We start from the raw sequence: 17,610 nt of genomic DNA, 5'->3' as shown, positions 1-17,610 counted from the left end.
TGTCTCCAATATAATGTCTGTTTGTTATTACAGGTGCAGTATGCTGAACTAAAACAGTCTTCTTGCCAGAGCCCAGTGAGAAGAAAAAGGTGTGTTCACTAGACCTGGAAGCAGAGGTTGGAAAGCTGTCCTTCAAATGCCATAGCACTGCTTCAGAGTGACATCCCTCCTGCTGCTTCCTGAAATTTTCCATCTTTCTTAACATTTGGCTCCTCCATCCACTACCATCAGATGTGTGTTGTAACCTACACAGCATAGGAATCCTGCTGACTTCAAGCTATTTTTGTTAATTATGACACTTCAAAGGCACATTGTATATTGTGTATCATGAATGGTAGTGTAATCACAGTAATATTTATAAGGCTGCTTTTAAACTTGGCTCTAAGGCAAGAAACTGCTTGATCAGTTTTATTTTTTAATAGTTTTGTTAGAAAGAAATGTAACTACTTGTGTTAGGATCCCTCTGATGTTCCCCAAGATTAGCGTGAAATTATTTGGTTATAACTAATCATGATATATACAGTATTGTGGTAATGTTAAGTAAAATATGTTTTGCATAGTCAGAGTAGATAACAGTATGAATGATTTGAATTGTGAAAGAAAACAAATTTTAACATTTGCAATACGTTTGAAAATACAAAAAACCAGCAACGCACAAAAACAAGTTTTACTTAACACTCTGCCAAGTAAAATGTGTGATATCCTACATGGAGGAGGTCTCCATGGAATCCAGAGGCTTAGATTAAACTAATACAGTTTGCACCATACTATTGAAAACTGAGGAAACGTAAAACATTTTGAAAAATTTATTTGAAACATGAACTTCATTTGTTACTTGTGCACTGAAATATTCATAAGGTGGAAGATCATTCAGAGGAGGCACATTATTGTTAGGAAACAGGAAGAATTTTTTTTCAGGCCGAGTTTAGGATCAGTCATTATTTGATATTAGGCTAACTGAAGTTTTTACTTAAATACGCAGTACATGATGTCTTTCTTTTCAGTGTCGTGTGTAACCCCACTGTCCTTTATATCCATCTTATATGTGATGTTGACCATCATGTTAACAGTTCAGTGGTAACAGTTAATCTGTTTTCTGTTATGCCCAAGTAAGTCAATTCTTTACAGTCTTTGAACTCTTAGTGTGTGGTAAGTTTTTCTGTGTATCCAGACTGTAAAAACGGTTGATTAAAAAAAAATCTCTTGCCCTAATGATTGATATTTCCAGGAAAAATAATAACTCTGAGAATACAGAAAAAGAAGTACTTGATCAGACTGAACAAGTGCTAATCAAACATATTAGGCTCAGGCTGAGGTGTAAACAATTGCTGCATACTACAGCTCTATTGTACAAAGTTTAAGTCTCCCTGAGCAAATATTTTGTCCTAAATTGTGTAATGGACATCAATTTGTTTTGTAGTTTCTATAATAAGAATTTTGTTGAAAATCCTGGTATCACTCTGATTAGATGTCCCTAATTACACTGTACTTACCATGTAATTACCTGTATAATTACACAGTAACTAGGTACTTTGGCTATTACCTTGTACTTACTGTGTAATACAGTGCAACGCTATAATTAAGTACTCAGTTGTAATTGTTATAATAGTACCTATGTATATAAATTGTGGAATAACAATTACAACTAAGTGCTTAACAACAGCATTACATTGAGTCGCACAGTAATAATTACACCTAGTTCCTCTATAATTATACAGGTAATTACATGGTACGTAATTAGGGACACCTAATCTAAAGTGATACCAAAGTCACACTTTATAATACACACACTCTTCTAATAGATTGCAGGTTGCAACCAGATGGCTAAAGTGCAGCCACATTGGTGTAGTATTCACATCTATCAGATACAATGTACTTGAAGGAATTAAAAAATCATAAGCCACTAAAATGATATGAAAGCATAAAGGAAAGTAATTCCAGGAATTTGGTGGACTCTGCCAAAGTTGAACTTGACATATATTTGTTGTTTCTGGTTACAGAAAAAAAAAGTGAATTACTTTTGCCTCTCATAGTCAGCAAGCTACATAAGTGAGGTCTGTATATGAGAAAGGAAGACTTTACATTTGCAAGTCTTAAAACAAAACTGTGAGGACTTCTTTACAATAAGAATAGTTTACTTACAGCTAAGCACAGAGACAGATAGAACTGAAGAGTGTTATATAATAGATAGAGTGAGACTTGCAAGGAGAAATAAAGGGATGGGAGGCTCAGAGAAAGTCACCTTCAAAGATGGGAAGTATAAACACGGACAAACAAGGTGAGCATCAAAAATAGCAATAATGTCTTTACAGGAGTGTGCTTGACAAATGGGGAGTGCAAGTCAAGAGAGGTTTAGACACGTGAGACATCAAATATTTTTACATTTTTTTATATTACCTGTCTTCAACATGACTAGTAGAAAATTTAGTCTCTTCCTAAAGATGGAAGTCTGTTCCACTAAAAGAGCTGCTAAACCCAAAGTTTCACTTAAGGTTTTTCAACAAAGTTGTTTTTCCAGCAAAGACCAGTAATGTGAGATTAGTGTGTTTGAAGGCACCAGCCCAATCATTTCAGCATGCCTCCTTGTCTATTCTTTACCAGTTAGCAGTTTTTGATGTTTTAATCACAAATGCTGCATCTGTCCAATTGCTCATCCCAAGTTTTGACTTATTTTTAAAACATCATTATATTTTTCCAGGTAATTGGCTATTTTAGAATATGCACAAAAAGTGTTCAATTTTTGTTACTCAGTAAATAAAGTCTTGGATTAAGAATTCCTGAAGTTTTACATCAGAGTACCTCTTAACATTATGAGCCTTTCTAGTAATTCATCTTTGAAAGTGGAATTTGTGTGTGTGAAAATATAAATGTGAATTTGTTAATGGCAGTAAACGTCAGGGTCAATAATGAGAATTGTAGGCCTTGTGACGTATACATTTGCTCGGCAGCAGAAATTCATGGTTCACTTTTTGCACATCTTTTGAAGCAATCAGCTGCTCCACTGATAACAGACATAACAATCTTAACATTTCTGTCATTTTTGTCTTGTTTTTCTTGTCTTTCATTAAGCTCCCTATGTATAGTTTGCATATATTGTAATGGACAACCGGGACACCTTCGTAACTGAAGGACTTGGGGAAGGAGCTTGCATGGGCCAGTACCTCCCCTGGGACAATAGAGGGCAGCCATGGGTTTGGAGCATGGAAGCTCAGCCCTGATGGGGCTCGAGCCACCGCCAGGGAGTGCATGGTGAATGGCTGAGCCCTCCTCTGCAGCCGGAAGGAGATTGTGGAACACCTGGATCACATTCGGGTGCTCTATACAAGGGGCTGCCTCACTCTAATCGGGGAGCCTGGGTTGGGAGGTGGAGGACAAACTCTGCAGGAGGAGGAGTGGAGGTAGACAAGAGACAGAAGAGAGAGAGAGAGAGGAAGAGAGAGGAAGAGACTGCTCGTGGTTATTGTTTGTTGTACTGTGCTGCATAGGTGGGAAACAAGACAAAAGCGTTTCCCACAGCTGAATAAACTTGTGTTGTGCTTAACTTGTGTCCTGGTGACTGCGGTGTGCTTGGTGTGGGTCACTGTACATATATAGTGACATATATAAGTTGACACCACCAAGGCCTAGTTAAATTAATGTGTGCATTTTACATCCATTTTTTGTGCAGTGCTTCAAAAGTCCACAGAATTTTGACACCGGTAACTTATGGTTTGTGTTATTTTGAGAAGTATAACAACTATATTAAAATCTGCATATGATTTCTATATTTGTGTTGTTTTGATATTGGATTTTTAAACATTTTAAGGTATAAGGATTGGACATATGATCCAGCAGTGTGGTATAGTGGTTAAGGCTTTGGACTTTAAACCCTGAGCTTGTAGGTTCAAATCCCACTGCTGACACTTTGTGACCATGAGCAAGTCACTTGACCACAAGTGGAGAAACAAAAGAAATGTAACCCATCGTATCTCAAATGTTATAAGACACCTTGGATAAGGGCGTTAGTCAAATAATAGTAACAAAGATAATTAAAATGAACAGGAAACATGAATGGTCACACAGTTTGAAGCTAGATTTTAATAATAGTTGATATTAACATTAATAGTTAATTGAAATACATTAAATGGTTGGACTTGGTATATTTACCACTATTACCTATTTTGTATACAAATAAACCTAAAATTTCACTCTCCGCCACTTAAACAGCGTATACTATTTCCATCATTTTTCTGTTCACAAACTACATCAGCAGAAGCCCCGTGAAGGCCAGCAAGTCATTAATTCCTCTTTCCTTTTCTGCTGTTAAATGGCGTGTCCTTTCCTTGTGTCTAAAGTCTGCAGTGTCTTTGGAGTTTCTTCTCATGGGCTGCAGTTGTATAATAAACACCAGTATAATGTAAGGTTTGTGAAAAGATGTGCTGATAACATTGTGGTTTTAATCAAAGCCATCTAGCTAGCTGGATTATTTTTGAAGTAACCCTGTAATACCTCATTAAAAAATAAGACACTTTTAGCCCTTTGTACATTACATTTCATAGTATTGCTAAATTTTTATCTGACCTGGCTGGAAAGAAACTGTCTAGAGCCAGCCCTCCACAAAGGTGCTATGGGGCAGAGAGAAAGAAAACCACTTGTAGTCCTACACAAGAGAGACCCACCATACTCGTGTAAGAATGCAAGTGATTGTGGGTGGTAGACTCACAACGATAGACTGTTTGGTGCCAGGTAAGGCTGCCCCTGGGAAGGGCATCTAAAGCAGAGGTATGGCAGTGCTGAAGGGGGGCAAGTACTCCCATGTCCAGGTGGAACCACATTGACATGAAGTAGACAACAAGACAGAAGTTCAGTGGCTAAAGAAGACCCTCTCAGCTCAAGAGTAATTCTGTGGCTTAGTTAGAAGTGATCCTGTTGGGGGAGTTTAAAGTTGTCACATGTTTGAGGAGTAATTTTAATTTGGTGCCGCAAAGAGTCTTGGACTGTGTGGACAGGACAGAGAACGGGAGGAGAGCTCCATAGGGCTTGGGAGGCGTCGTTCCTGCTCAGGATTGGCCAGCGCATAGCAGGTTTCTTACGTTACTGTGTTTCTTAGGCATTGTGGTCCCTTCATTTCTCCCTCTCCTTATTTTTTAATGATATGATGTCCTGTATCACCTGGTGTTTGTTATTCCATGTGTGTCCTCTCCTTTTACACTGACCGGTGAATCGATGCTCATCTTAATCCTAAACGGCTGTGCCGTCTGTTCTGCAAAGCAGGTGTGTTGAATGGAATTGTTAGGAAAAGAGGGACATGACTTGAATGTTTAGCAGTTTTCAGTTCAATGCAAAGTTAGGTAACTTCTTAATATTTCATACTTTGGAATTCTGACAACTGCTTATTTTCTGTCTTTTTGTTATACAGGTAGCACTAGGATTTCCACACCACACACCCTGGGACTTGTGTTGGGAAAACAAGAAATGTTTGCTCTTTCTTCCGTAATCATTTGGCCTGCTATGTTACTCCTGTTTTTGGGGATGGAACTTTGATTAAAATCAAACTGTTTTTTAATATTGTAATCTGCACATAAATATATCTAAATCATATGTACAGCTAAGTTTTATTTTGTCAGTAACTTACATTTTAATTTCTTTTATGATGTAAATATATGTGAAATGTAATTATAATAAAAGAAAAGGGATTTAATTTAACCAAAGTTCTGATTGCTGTCATATTTAGTCCTTAAAACTTTATCAGTATTTCTGAGATGACAAGGTTTCTTTACTTAATGATTTTTCTACTTTAATGTTTTTTTTTTCTTTGGAGGTGGACATGTTGACATAATCTAAAGAAACGATCGATGCTGTTGCATTGGCAGGCATATCTAAAATGATATGATTGGAGTCGTAACAGGCCAGGCGTCCCAGAGGAGATCTCATCAACAGAATGTCTCCTGATTTCCTTTAGTGCTTAGACACAGAGGCGCGTGAGGTCCCAGCTGATGTGTCCGACTTCTAAGGCTGGTTTTTCTGCTGCGCACAGCAGTGTGTACGGATTGGTGCACACAGGATTCATTTCAAACCACTCCTATGCCGCACTTGAAAGGACAGAGCATCATCATGGTGGTCTTCATAAGGATGTTTCTATTGATTTTGTGAAAGGCAGTCAAATATGAAACGTCTCCAACATGGTAATGTAGCGATCACCCCAAGACAGCCTCTACTAACACGGGGCTTTGTTCAGCAGCGGCTTTAGTTTTTTTTTTTTGTTCTTTGTACCAATTTTGGCCAAATCTGAGCTGCTTTTCTCTGTCTTTGTCTGTCAGAGCTACTCCTGCTCCATTTGTAATCTTTTTAAATAAGACATGTCCCCGTCTCCACCAAAGCTACTGCTGTTGTGCTCAGATTGACTTAAGTTTTGATTTGTGCCAATGGCACATGGAAAACTAGTTAAACCATCAGTATTCAGCATTATTAACCTGTATATGCCGGCCCAAGTGGGCCAGCGATGTGAAAGCTGGAGGAGATCTTGGATGTGCTAGTCACGTCCTTAAGCTGACTGGTACTTTGAACCTGAATCTGTAGTTAGAATATGAAATAAACAGGCACTGTCAACATTATAGAACAGATAGCCTGCCAAACCACTTACATGGACTTGTACTTCCCTTTTAGTGGATTCCTTCAGTCAAACTATAAACTAGTAATCAATAAAATTGGTTATTTCATTTAAAAACCGCAGTTCTGGACATCAGAGCGTGAGGGTTGTTGACAAGGTTGTTGGAAGTGGATTAAGCGAACCATTTACCCATTGAATGAATGTGCGTCCCTGGCGGTGTGTTGTTTTACTCATGTGGCACTTGGAGTTGCGTAGAACTGCCCGTAATACGACGTGACATGTGTAACTAACCAGATCGCTTGGTTTAAATGATAAGATAAAGCCCAACTGCCATGTGAGGTGGAGGAGGTTGTGGGTGGTAGTTTGGGTACAAGAACGGGGCTGCTGCATTATGTGACAGCTTTCATTAACATTATTAAATTCATCTATCCATTATCCAACCCGCTATATCCTAACAGAGGGTCACGGGGGTCTGCTGGAGCCAATCCCAGCCAACACAGGGCGCAAGGCAGGAAACAAACCCCGGGCAGGGCGCCAGCCCACCGCAGCATTATTATATTAAGCTAGGTATTTCTTTAAACAGATTATACACTTTAACTTCACATTTTGAATTACTATTGTTTAAATAATTACATTCTATGCATGAACTGCAAACAACATCGCTATTCTACATTAGAAGCTAATATTTCCTTTGTTTTGTTTTACGAACTTGATATCGTTTTATTAAACAAATTTTTTAAATAACAGCTTACTTTCATTAATTTCATAAATTAAGTAGTTAAACATCAAAAGTTCTCAGATATTCTATATGTTAAAAATAATTAGGTCAGCATTCTGTGGAATAATTCTCGAAGACATTGATTACACCCTTACTGAACGTAATACACGTTAAGGACTCCTTTATGTTACTTGATAAACTAAGTAGGGGTCTGCTGCAGTAGTGGATTATACACTTTAGTGGGTCACACCTTGAACGAGTTAAACTGCACAACCATTCAGGTCAGGTCAGGTTGGGCAACGTGCACTGGTACAGGGCATTGCCACACTCACCACGTGATGAAAGAGCTCAGGATCCTTGTTGTCCAGTCCCACCCTCCAGAAATGACCCTCTATCTGCCGCAGCCAGGTGTTATGTGGGTGTTCCCTTGGCCTGGTCCAGCCACTCGGGTCCTCATCAATCCTCGGGGAATTGCGCCACATGGCTGTAGTGCTGTAACTGACGCTCCCTCACAATGCAGGTAATGTGCCTCACTTGGGACTCCATGAGCAACCACTCATTCAACACAAAGTCAAACCAACGGTACCCAAGGATTCTCTGGAGAGATACAGTACCGAAGGAGTCCAGTCTTCATCTCAGGTCAGTGGATGTCTCGCAAACATATAGCATATGGTATACTCTAAAGACTTGGACCTTTGTTGTTTTGCATAGATATCGGGAGCACCACTCACACCCCTATCCAGTGACATCATGACCCTCATGCTCTCCCAATCCGTCGACTGACTTCATAAGAAGAATCACCAGAGACATGAATGTTGCTGCCAAGGTAAGTAAGCCTCTCAACAAGATTGACACCCTCTCCGCAGACAGACACACTGCTGATGGCTGTGCCCAAGAGGTCATTAAATGCCTGGATCTTAGTTTTTATCCAGGACACACTCAAGCCCAGACTCTGACTCCTCGCTCAGTCTTTTGAGCGCCCCGATCAGAGCTCTATTGACTCCATGAAGATCACAGCATTGTCCGCAAAGTCAAGAACAGTGAATCTTTCGTTACCAACAGATGCCCCACAGCTGCTAGACCCCACAACCCTGACAAACACGCAGTCCATGCGAGCACTGAATAGAGTAGGAGCAAAAACACACCCCTGACGCACGCCAGAATCAACTGGGAAAAACACAGAGGTTCAGCCTCCACTCTGCACAGCACTCACAGCACCAGTGTACAGGCCAGCCATGATATCTGGCAACCTTGAGGGGATCCCACAAAGTCTCAGGATGTCCACAGGGCAGCTTTAACAACTGAGTCAAAAGCTTTATAAAAATCAACAAAGACTGCAAAGAAACTCTGCCAACATTCACATTTGCGCTGCATGAGAACCCTCCGTGTCAGAACGCAGCACTGGTAGACTTTTTAGGCATAAGACCAGACTGCTCCGGTCGCTGGTAGGTGAGCAAGTGGTTATACTTATCCTATTGTGGATGACCCCATCAAGGGCCTTACCCAACACCGAAAGCAGTGTTATCCCCCAGTAGCTGCCACAATCCAGGCGAACAGCCTTCCCTTTCCAGACGGGGATGACAAATTCTGTTTTCCAGTCAGTTGGGATGGCACCCATCTCCCAAATGGAAACAATGATTGCTTGCAATGCCAAGAGGACAACCTTACCAACAGCCTGGAGAAGTTCACCCGCAGATCCCTGCAGTCTGCCCTACTATCAGCTGGTTCACCACCTGTGCAATCTCAGTGAGACTGGGTGGTTCACAGCTAATTGGAGGATCAGCCTCAAGAACCGTGGACCCAGAGATGTCCAACGTCCTAGCCGGAGGATCAGCTTTAAACAACTGCTCAAAGTCGCCAGCACACTGGGACACAACTGTAGTGTCATCCATAAGGACTGTTCCAACAGCCGCCCTGACTGTGTCTCTTCAAGGAACAGATATGGATGTTCGTAATGCTTTGATTCCTCTGTAAGCAGGACGTGGGTCACTAGACCATAGATGGTGTGTTACTTGCTCACACATTCCTCTAACGACGCCTCCTTATTTGCCTTCAGAGCCCTCGCAGCCATCCTCATTTCCTGGTACAGACTGGAATTGGCATCAAGCTGTGCACTGCAACTCCTCTCGATAATATCCAAGGTGCCCTGCAAGAAGAAACAACTCATTCTAGGAACACCAGCAACACCAACACAACCCTCGGCAACCTTCAGGGTCTTGTCCCAGAAGGTCTCCCACATCACATTAAGATCAGCAGTCTGCACGTTCCTCACACAAACTGCATACAAACTCACCAGAAACAGCTTAATCTTGATGTCTGTCCAAGTCCAGCATCATTCTCCTAGTAGGTGGTAGCCTACTGGACTTAAGCTGGATCTTCAGAGTAGCAACAAGTCTATGGTCAGAATTCACTAACTGGACACTTCTGTAGACCCTGAAATTTTGTAAGAGCTTCCAGCGTCTGCCCACGAGGATGTGATCGATCTCTTTCACCGCACCACCAGTTTTGGAGTACCAAGTCCAACGATGCGGCTCAGGGTACTGGAACCAGGATCTGGTGGTCCGTAGCCCCTGGCCTTTTGCAAAATCAAGGAACACAGAGCCAGTTTCACCATGATCGCCAGATCCATGCGGACCAACGCAATCCCCATACCCTGTCAGTGCCAGTGGTCACATGAAGTCACCCATGACCAGAGGAATGTCACCTCATGGACACCCATCAACCACCAAGTGAAGTTGTGAATAAAATGTGTCTCACTGAGACATCACTCTCCGCAGTCGGAGAATACACTGAGACAACTGACAAGGGCTTAATCTGTCTCATAATACTTTTTTTGAAAGGAGTCACATCGGACACAATTGGAAGGAGCCAATCCACCATAGCAACAGCTACTCCCTGAGTATGACAGCCACCAGAGCGACCACACCAATAAAAGGTGTACTCACCTACGGAGATCTGGCCAGTCCCAGGTCTGCACACCTCAGAAAGTGCTGCCACTGAAATGCAGAGTTTACGAAGCTCCTCTGACAGCAGAGGAAGATGATCATCATGCCAGAGAGACAAGACGTTCCAACTGCCTACCCAGATGGGCCACCTCAAATTGGGACCTGAGTGCTGCTGTGCAGCGAGCGATGCCTCAGCTCCACACCAGTTCTGATCCCCTACAGGTCTGACCCTATTGGCTCGCTTCTGGGGATGAAGCTTCCGAGGGCTTTCCCCCATTCCCTTCATAATGCGAGCGGCCTAAACAGAGGTACTCCTGCGGAGAGCAGAAAGAAGTCCCGTCTGTCGTCTCAGAGCTATGTCATGTTTTTTTTTTTTTACAGTGACTGGAGTGCCAGTCCAGTCATCAACCCCCATGATTTCCCTGCAAGTTGGAGGACCGCTTGCAGAGTCGGCTGCAATTTAACGTCATACCCAGGTCTTGTGAATTCATTCGGGTCAGACCCCTGTGTTTGCAGTACTAGTTAAATGAGGGACCCTTTCATTTTTCCCAGTCCATTCTTTTCAAAAATAAGCAGGTCTTCTATGAAATAAGGGATTCCTGTCCACAGTAAGATCTATAAAAATGTTTTTCACCAGGCTGACTTGTTGTACCGTTTGTCTCTGCTACAGTGGGCTCTTGTCTGTCTTGTCTTGAGCAATTAACTAATCTGTAAGTGTGCTGAGCTTTGTGTTTGAGCTGCGCTTTCTGTCGAAAGGCCGGTGGCTGAGTGCTCCTCAAACGGCCCCGCTTGATCCCTTGCTTTACTGTTGATTGTTATTCTATAGTTTAAAACTGTACATTGCCCAGATTTGTATACTTAATGCCCATCCTGCCATTAATGTTCAGATGATTCAGTATCGTAGGAGTTCTCCAGATGTTTTGTTTTGTTCACAATGTGCTCAGTTTTCTAGTTGTCATTTCAAGTCTTTTCCCTTTTAGCTTTCAGATTTACAGAATTCTCGTCGGACATTCTTTCCTTTTCAAATCTCCTTGGGGGTTCTGAAAAGTCCTCAAGCTTCATTCTCTCAAAGCAGCTGTCTAGGGGTTCCCTTGTGAAATCAAATCCTTTACCTTTGCATTTGTTTTTAATAAAATATTTCATGGTATTGATTAGCCAGCCCAGTGAGCTGTCAGATCATTGCTCTCACGTAACTAAGATGCCCGAGTCTGCTTGGTATTAAGAAAATCTTGCCAGCTGCAGACGAGCAAGCCACCTAGTGGAGATGGCGGTCTCGAACCAAATGAAAACTGCATTAATCAGAGCAAAATGTATCAGCAGAAGATGTGCTGGAAACTATTTAATAACTAAAGCAGCACTTGGTATCTGTCAGGACATACTGTATAAGCGCTTGCAGCAGATTCAGACCCCTTCACTTTCTGCACACTTCATCATGTTGTGGATTTGATTGGAAATGAAAAAAATGTGCCATTTTTGCCCACCCATCTACACTCATAATGACAACGTGAAAGTATGTGTTCAGAAAGCTTTGCAAATTTATTAAAAATCAAAAACTGAAATCTGTCTTTCATACATACTTCCTTAGAAGGCTGGCGTCCTTCAACATCTGCAATAAGATGCTGCAGATGTTCTATCACACAGTTGTGGCGAGCGCCCTCTTCTACGCGGTGGTGTGCTGGGGAGGCAGCATTAAGAAGAAAGACACCGCACACCTGGACAAACTGGTGAGGAAGGCAGGCTCTATTGTTGGCACGGAGCTGGACAGTTTAACATCTGTGGCAGAGCAACGGGCGCTGAGCAGACTCCTGTCAATCATGGAGAATCCACTGCATCCACTAAACAGTGTCATCTCCAGACAGAAGAGCAGCTTCAGCGACAGACTGCTGTCACTGTCCTGCTCCACTGACAGACTGAGAAGATCGTTCCTCCCCCAAACTATGCGACTCTTCAATTCCACCCGGGGGGGGGGGGTAAACGTTAACATTATATAAAGTTATTGTCTGTTTTTACCTGCATTATTATCAATCTTTAATTTAATATTGTTTTTTGTGTCAGTAAGGTGCTGCTGGAGTATGTGAATTTCCCCTTGGGATTAATAAAGTTTCTATCTATCTATCTATCTATCTATCTATCTATCTATCTATCTATCTATCTATCTATCTATCTATCTATCTATCTATCTACAGTAATATATAATATATATATTCAGAGCCTTAATTCAATACTTTGTAGAAGCCCCTTTCCAAGCAATTTCAGCTTTGAGTCTTCTTGGGTAGGTAGGTCTCTACAAGCCTGGCACACCGGGGCAGCTGATCCCATTCATCCTGGAAGATCCCCTCAAGCTCCGTTAGATTGGATGGGACTGTCTGTAAACGGCCATCTTCAGGTCTCTCTACATTGGTGTCCTGTCAAGGACAGTCACTCTCCTGTCCCAAAGCCACTCCAGTGTTGTCTTGGCTGTATGCGTCAGGCCATTGTCTTGCTGAAAGGTGAACCGTCACCCTGCTCTGAGTTTGTGTGCACCCTGGAGCAGGTTATCTGCATTAGCTGCGTTCATCCCTCCCTCAGTTCTGAGCAGTCTCTCTGTCCCCGCCAGTGAGAAGCGCCCCCCTAGCATGATGCTGCCACCACCATGCTTCACTACTGGTCTTTGCCAGACATTGTGCTTGGACATAGTGCTGCCCAAAGGGTTCAAGTTTTGGCTCATCAGTCCTTTAAATGCCATTTGGCAAACTCCAAGGGGCCCTTCTGTCTGGCCTGATTTGATGGAGTGCTGCTGAGGTGGGCATCTTTCCAGCAGGTTCTCCCATCCCAGCAGAGAACTTCCACAGCTCTATTAAAATGAACATCGAGTTTTTGGTCATTCCGCTGACAAAAGGCGCTTCTTGCGCAGTGACTCAGTTTTGGCCAGATAGCCACCATTAGGAACAGTCCTGGTGGTTCCAGACTTCTTCCATTTCACATTTATTGAGGCTATTGTGCTCCTGGTAACACTCAAAACTTTACAGATGGTTTTATCACCTTGCCCTGATCTATGCCTTCCTACAGTTTGATTATGGAGGTCTACAATGGGTTTCTTGGACTTCATGATTTGGCTTTTGTCTTGACATGCAGTGTGAATTGTGGACCTTCTATACACAAATGTGCGTCTAAGTGATGTCCGTCCAACTCCTTTGGCTACAGGGGAACTTCTGTCAAGTCGTCAACAAATCTCAAGGAGAATGCAAGCAAACCGGAGGCATCTGACCACCATTTGGAGGGTCACAGCAAAGGGCCTGAAAACTTAAATAAATGAGAGTTTTCAGTTTTTGATTTTTACTAAGTTTCTAAACCTACCTGAAAACATGTTTTCACTTTGAGTGTAGTGTGGACCACCGGGGCGTGGACAACCGCCCTTACTCTGACACGGACAGGCAGGACATGAGTTCCAGTCCAGCAGACACTTTTATTTACAACTGGGGAGCTCTTTTCTCTGCTCCCCACAGCACAGCTCTGGTCCTGGTCCTCCACTCCTCACGACTCTGGTTCTCCAAATGTAGTGAGGCGGCTCCTTTTATTCTCCTTTTGGTAGTGTTACCTGGAATCACTCCCCGGTGTGGTGGATGGTCCACTATAGAGACTCTGCAGCTCCCCTTGGTGGCCCAAACAGAACCCAACAGGACTGTACCAAACTCCATGTCCCAGCATGCCCTGCAGGAATCCGTGGTGCCTCAGCCGCCCAGGAGGGCTGCCTCTAGTGTCCCAGGGGAGGTAGTGCCTCGGAGATGCTCTCTCCCCTGGTCCTTCCATCCAGCTGGCGTCCCGGCCAGCTAATGGTCGAGTCTGCCTGTCACAGTAGACTGAATGGAAAATATGGCGAATTTGTCCATTTCAAATGAAATCGCAAACACAAAAATGTGTGCAGAAAGTGAAGGGGTCTGAATGCTTTCTGATTTTGCAGTATGTGTCCTAACTTTACACTTTTTATTACTGGCCTCACCTAAGAGGTTGTGCTCTGCACTTATCTGGAATTAGGACTGAGATAAGACATGGCCCCCTTAACTCATGTGCCTTCATACAATAACACACATGGGACCCCACCTCAGGACTGCAAAGCCCACAAACTGTACTACATTTTAGTTTACTGTGTCTTTAAAACATTTTATGTAAACTTTGAGTTGTCATCCCTTTGATGAAAGTGTGCAAACTCCTTTTTGTCATCTTCTCCTTTTCTTCTCTAGATCTTTTTCTATTCCTGTGCTCGTGATCATTTTAATCCGAATGAAAGACACCATCAAGCATTTGGAGGACATTTTGTAATTGACTGCTGGCATTGAAAGCTGAAGCCTCTCCCTTTTTTCAGAGTCAATGCTGACATCTTTCCAGCGAGTGCAGGGTGCATGGCCAGTTATAGGGGCACGTCTCTTCGCTGTTCTTTGCAGGTTTGCAAACTGACAGTCCTTGCTGTGTCTGTCCTGTGCTAACTCATACGACTACAACTAGCAGGTACTCCACTAGTGCAGGAAGTGAATGGTAGGCCTTGTGAGGCAATCTCTTGATTTAGCAGTGCAGCTGCTTCTTTCAGGGTGGACTGAATAGGTAAGGCTGGACAGATTTCCAAACATATACATCCTCTCCGAACTGCAGGCTTCTGTCATCAAATCTGTTTTAGTATAAATGCAGATTAAAGGGGGGAGATGGAGCAGGCGGGATAATCAACAGCTAGTCATCGATTAAAACTGCAAGGACATGGGAGTCTTGACAATCCTCTAAAGTAAAGACTATCAGTATGAGTCCCTCATTCGGCATGTCCTCCCCAAAGGGTTTCTGACCTATCTAGTGGTACTTCTTTCTGAGGACGATTACTGATGGAACTGGTCATTAGAAATACAGTATACGTGTGTGTGTGTGTGTGTGTATGGAGCAGTCCGCTCTGCTCACGCTCAACCACAGCCACAGGAGTTTGTAGCAGGGCTACCGGGGAGTAAATAGGACTTCTACACTCCACTTGTCTTTGGATCAAGGACTTCCTGAGTGATTGCACTTAGAGGGTTAGAGTGGGCCCCTACTTCTCCACACCCATCAGCCTCTGCACTGGCTCCCCACATGGCTGTGTGCTGAGCCCCCTGCTCTACACCCATGATTGTATTCCTGCCTACTACAGTAACACTATTGTTAAGTTCACTGACGATACCGCGGTAGTAGGGATCATCTCTGGGGGGGATCAGTCTGCCTACAGGGATGAGGTGGAGCGGCTGGAAACATGGTGTAGGAATAAAAACTTGCTCCTAAATATAGCCAAGACCAAGGAGCTCATCGTGGACTTCAGGAAGAAGGCAGACAACATTCAGCCACTCATCATCAACGAGGACTGTGTGGAGAGGGTCTCAGACTTCCGCTTCTTGGGAGTCACCATTAGGGAGGACTTGACCTGGGGAACACACACTGCTGAGGTAGTGAAGAAGGCCCAAAAGAGACTCTACTTCCTGAGGGTGCTCAGGAAGAACAACATCCCTGGGAAACTGCTGGTGTCCTTTTACTGCTGCACAGTAGAAAGCATCCTGGTCTACTGTCTCCAGCTGCACTGTAGCACAGAAGAAAGAGCTCCACAGGGTCATTAAGGTCGCCCAACGGATAGTCAGCTGTCCTCTCCCCTCACTAGAAGAACTACATAGTTCTTGCTGCCTCAGGAACATCAAGAAAATTCTTCAGGACTCATCACACCCAGGACATGCATTGTTTGAACTCCTGCCTTCAGGCAGACATTTCAGATCCATAAAGACTAAGACAAATAGACTGAGAAACAGTTCCTATCCTTCAGCCATCACCATGCTGAATGCTGCTAAGTGGTCAATCTGACCTAGTGCACCTTCATGTTTACAATACAACGGACTGGGTTATCCTGCAAGTGATCACATAGTGAGAACATTGAGAAGGTTGTTGACTGCACTACTGACTACATCAACTTCTGTATGGACATTGTAGTTCCAGTAAGAACAGTACGCTGCTATGCTAACAACAAGCCATGGATTACAAGTGACATCAAGGGCCTTTTGAACCAGAAGAAAAGAGCTTTTAAAGGCGGTGATCAGCATGAGCTCAAGTGCATGCAGAAGGAACTCCGAGTCCAGCTCAGGGCGGCGAAGGAGCAGTACAGGAGAAAGCTGGAGCAGAAGTTGCAGAATAACAGCATGAAGGAAGTGTGGGATGGGATGAAGATCATCACTGGCTGCAGCTCGAAGCGGGGTGCCACCATCGAGAGAGACGTGAAGAGATCAAACCAAATGAACAACTTCTTTAACAGGTTTGACCACCCTAACCCACTCTCACCTCGGAGTACTGCACCCTCCACCCATCCTTCTGCTGATACCAGCATAGGAGAGACATCCCCACCCACAATTACAGCAGCGCAGGTGAGCAGAGAGCTGAGGAGACTTCGTGCCAGCAAAGCAGCGGGTCCAAATGGAGTATCGCCACGACTGCTGAAGGTCTGTGCGCTGGAGCTGGGGAGTCCTCTACAGCGCATCTTCAACCTGAGCCTGGAACGGGAGAGTCCCGAGGCTTTGGAAAACATCTTATATCACCCCAGTCCCAAAGGTATCACGTCCTAGTGAGCTGAACGACTTCAGGCCTGTTGCTCTGACGTCACATGTGATGAAGACCATGGAGCAGCTGCTGCTTCACCACCTGAGGCCATAGGTCTGCCACGCCCTCGACCCTCTGCAGTTCGCATACCAGGAGAAGGTGGGAGTGGAGGATGCCATCATCTATATGCTACACCGATCCCTCTCCCACTTGGACAGAGGCAGTGGTGCTGTAAGAATTATGTTTCTGGACTTCTCTAGCGCCTTCAACACAATCCAACCTCTGCTCCTTAGGGACAAGCTGACAGAGATGGGAGTAGATTCATACCTGGTAGCATGGATCGTGGACTATCTTAAAGACAGACCTCAGTATGTGCGTCTCGGGAACTACAGGTCTGACATTGTGGTCAGCAACACAGGAGTGCCACAGGGGACTGCACTTTCTCCGGTCCTGTTCAGCCTATATACATCGGACTTCCAATACAACTCGGAGTCCTGCCATGTGCAAAAGTTTGCTGACGACACTGCTATCGTGGGCTACATCAGGAGTGGGCAGGAGGAGGAGTATAGGGACCTAATCAATGACTTTGTTAAATGGTGCGACTCAAACCACCTACACCTGAACACCAGCAAAACCCAGGAGCTGGTAGTGGATTTGAGGAGGCCCAGACCTCTCATAGACCCCGTGATCATCAGAGGTGACTGTGTGCAGATGGTGCAGACCTATAAATATCTGGGAGTGCAGCTGGACGATAAACTGGACTGGACTGCCAATACTGATGCTCTGTGCAAGAG

The 17,610-nt window shown here is 43.8% G+C and overlaps 1 protein-coding gene across 2 annotated transcripts in view; it reads left to right on the top strand.

Moving 5' to 3' along the window:
• The window catches only part of mctp2a (multiple C2 domains, transmembrane 2a), a 339,546-nt gene extending 333,856 nt beyond the window's left edge, over positions 1-5,690 (top strand). For both annotated transcript variants that reach the window (XM_028823594.2, XM_028823595.2), the window contains 2 exons: positions 34-89; positions 5,399-5,690. In XM_028823594.2, the coding sequence (XP_028679427.1) occupies positions 34-89; positions 5,399-5,402 (60 nt within the window). In that variant the 3' untranslated portion in view covers positions 5,403-5,690. The remainder of the gene's footprint in view (positions 1-33; positions 90-5,398) is intronic.
• The last annotated feature ends 11,920 nt before the right edge of the window (positions 5,691-17,610 follow it).

Source organism: Erpetoichthys calabaricus, chromosome 17 (genome assembly GCF_900747795.2).
Source record: "Erpetoichthys calabaricus chromosome 17, fErpCal1.3, whole genome shotgun sequence".
Classification (NCBI taxonomy): domain Eukaryota; kingdom Metazoa; phylum Chordata; class Cladistia; order Polypteriformes; family Polypteridae; genus Erpetoichthys; species Erpetoichthys calabaricus.
Note: the sequence above shows the minus strand (reverse complement) of the source record. Positions and strands in the feature narration are given on the sequence as shown.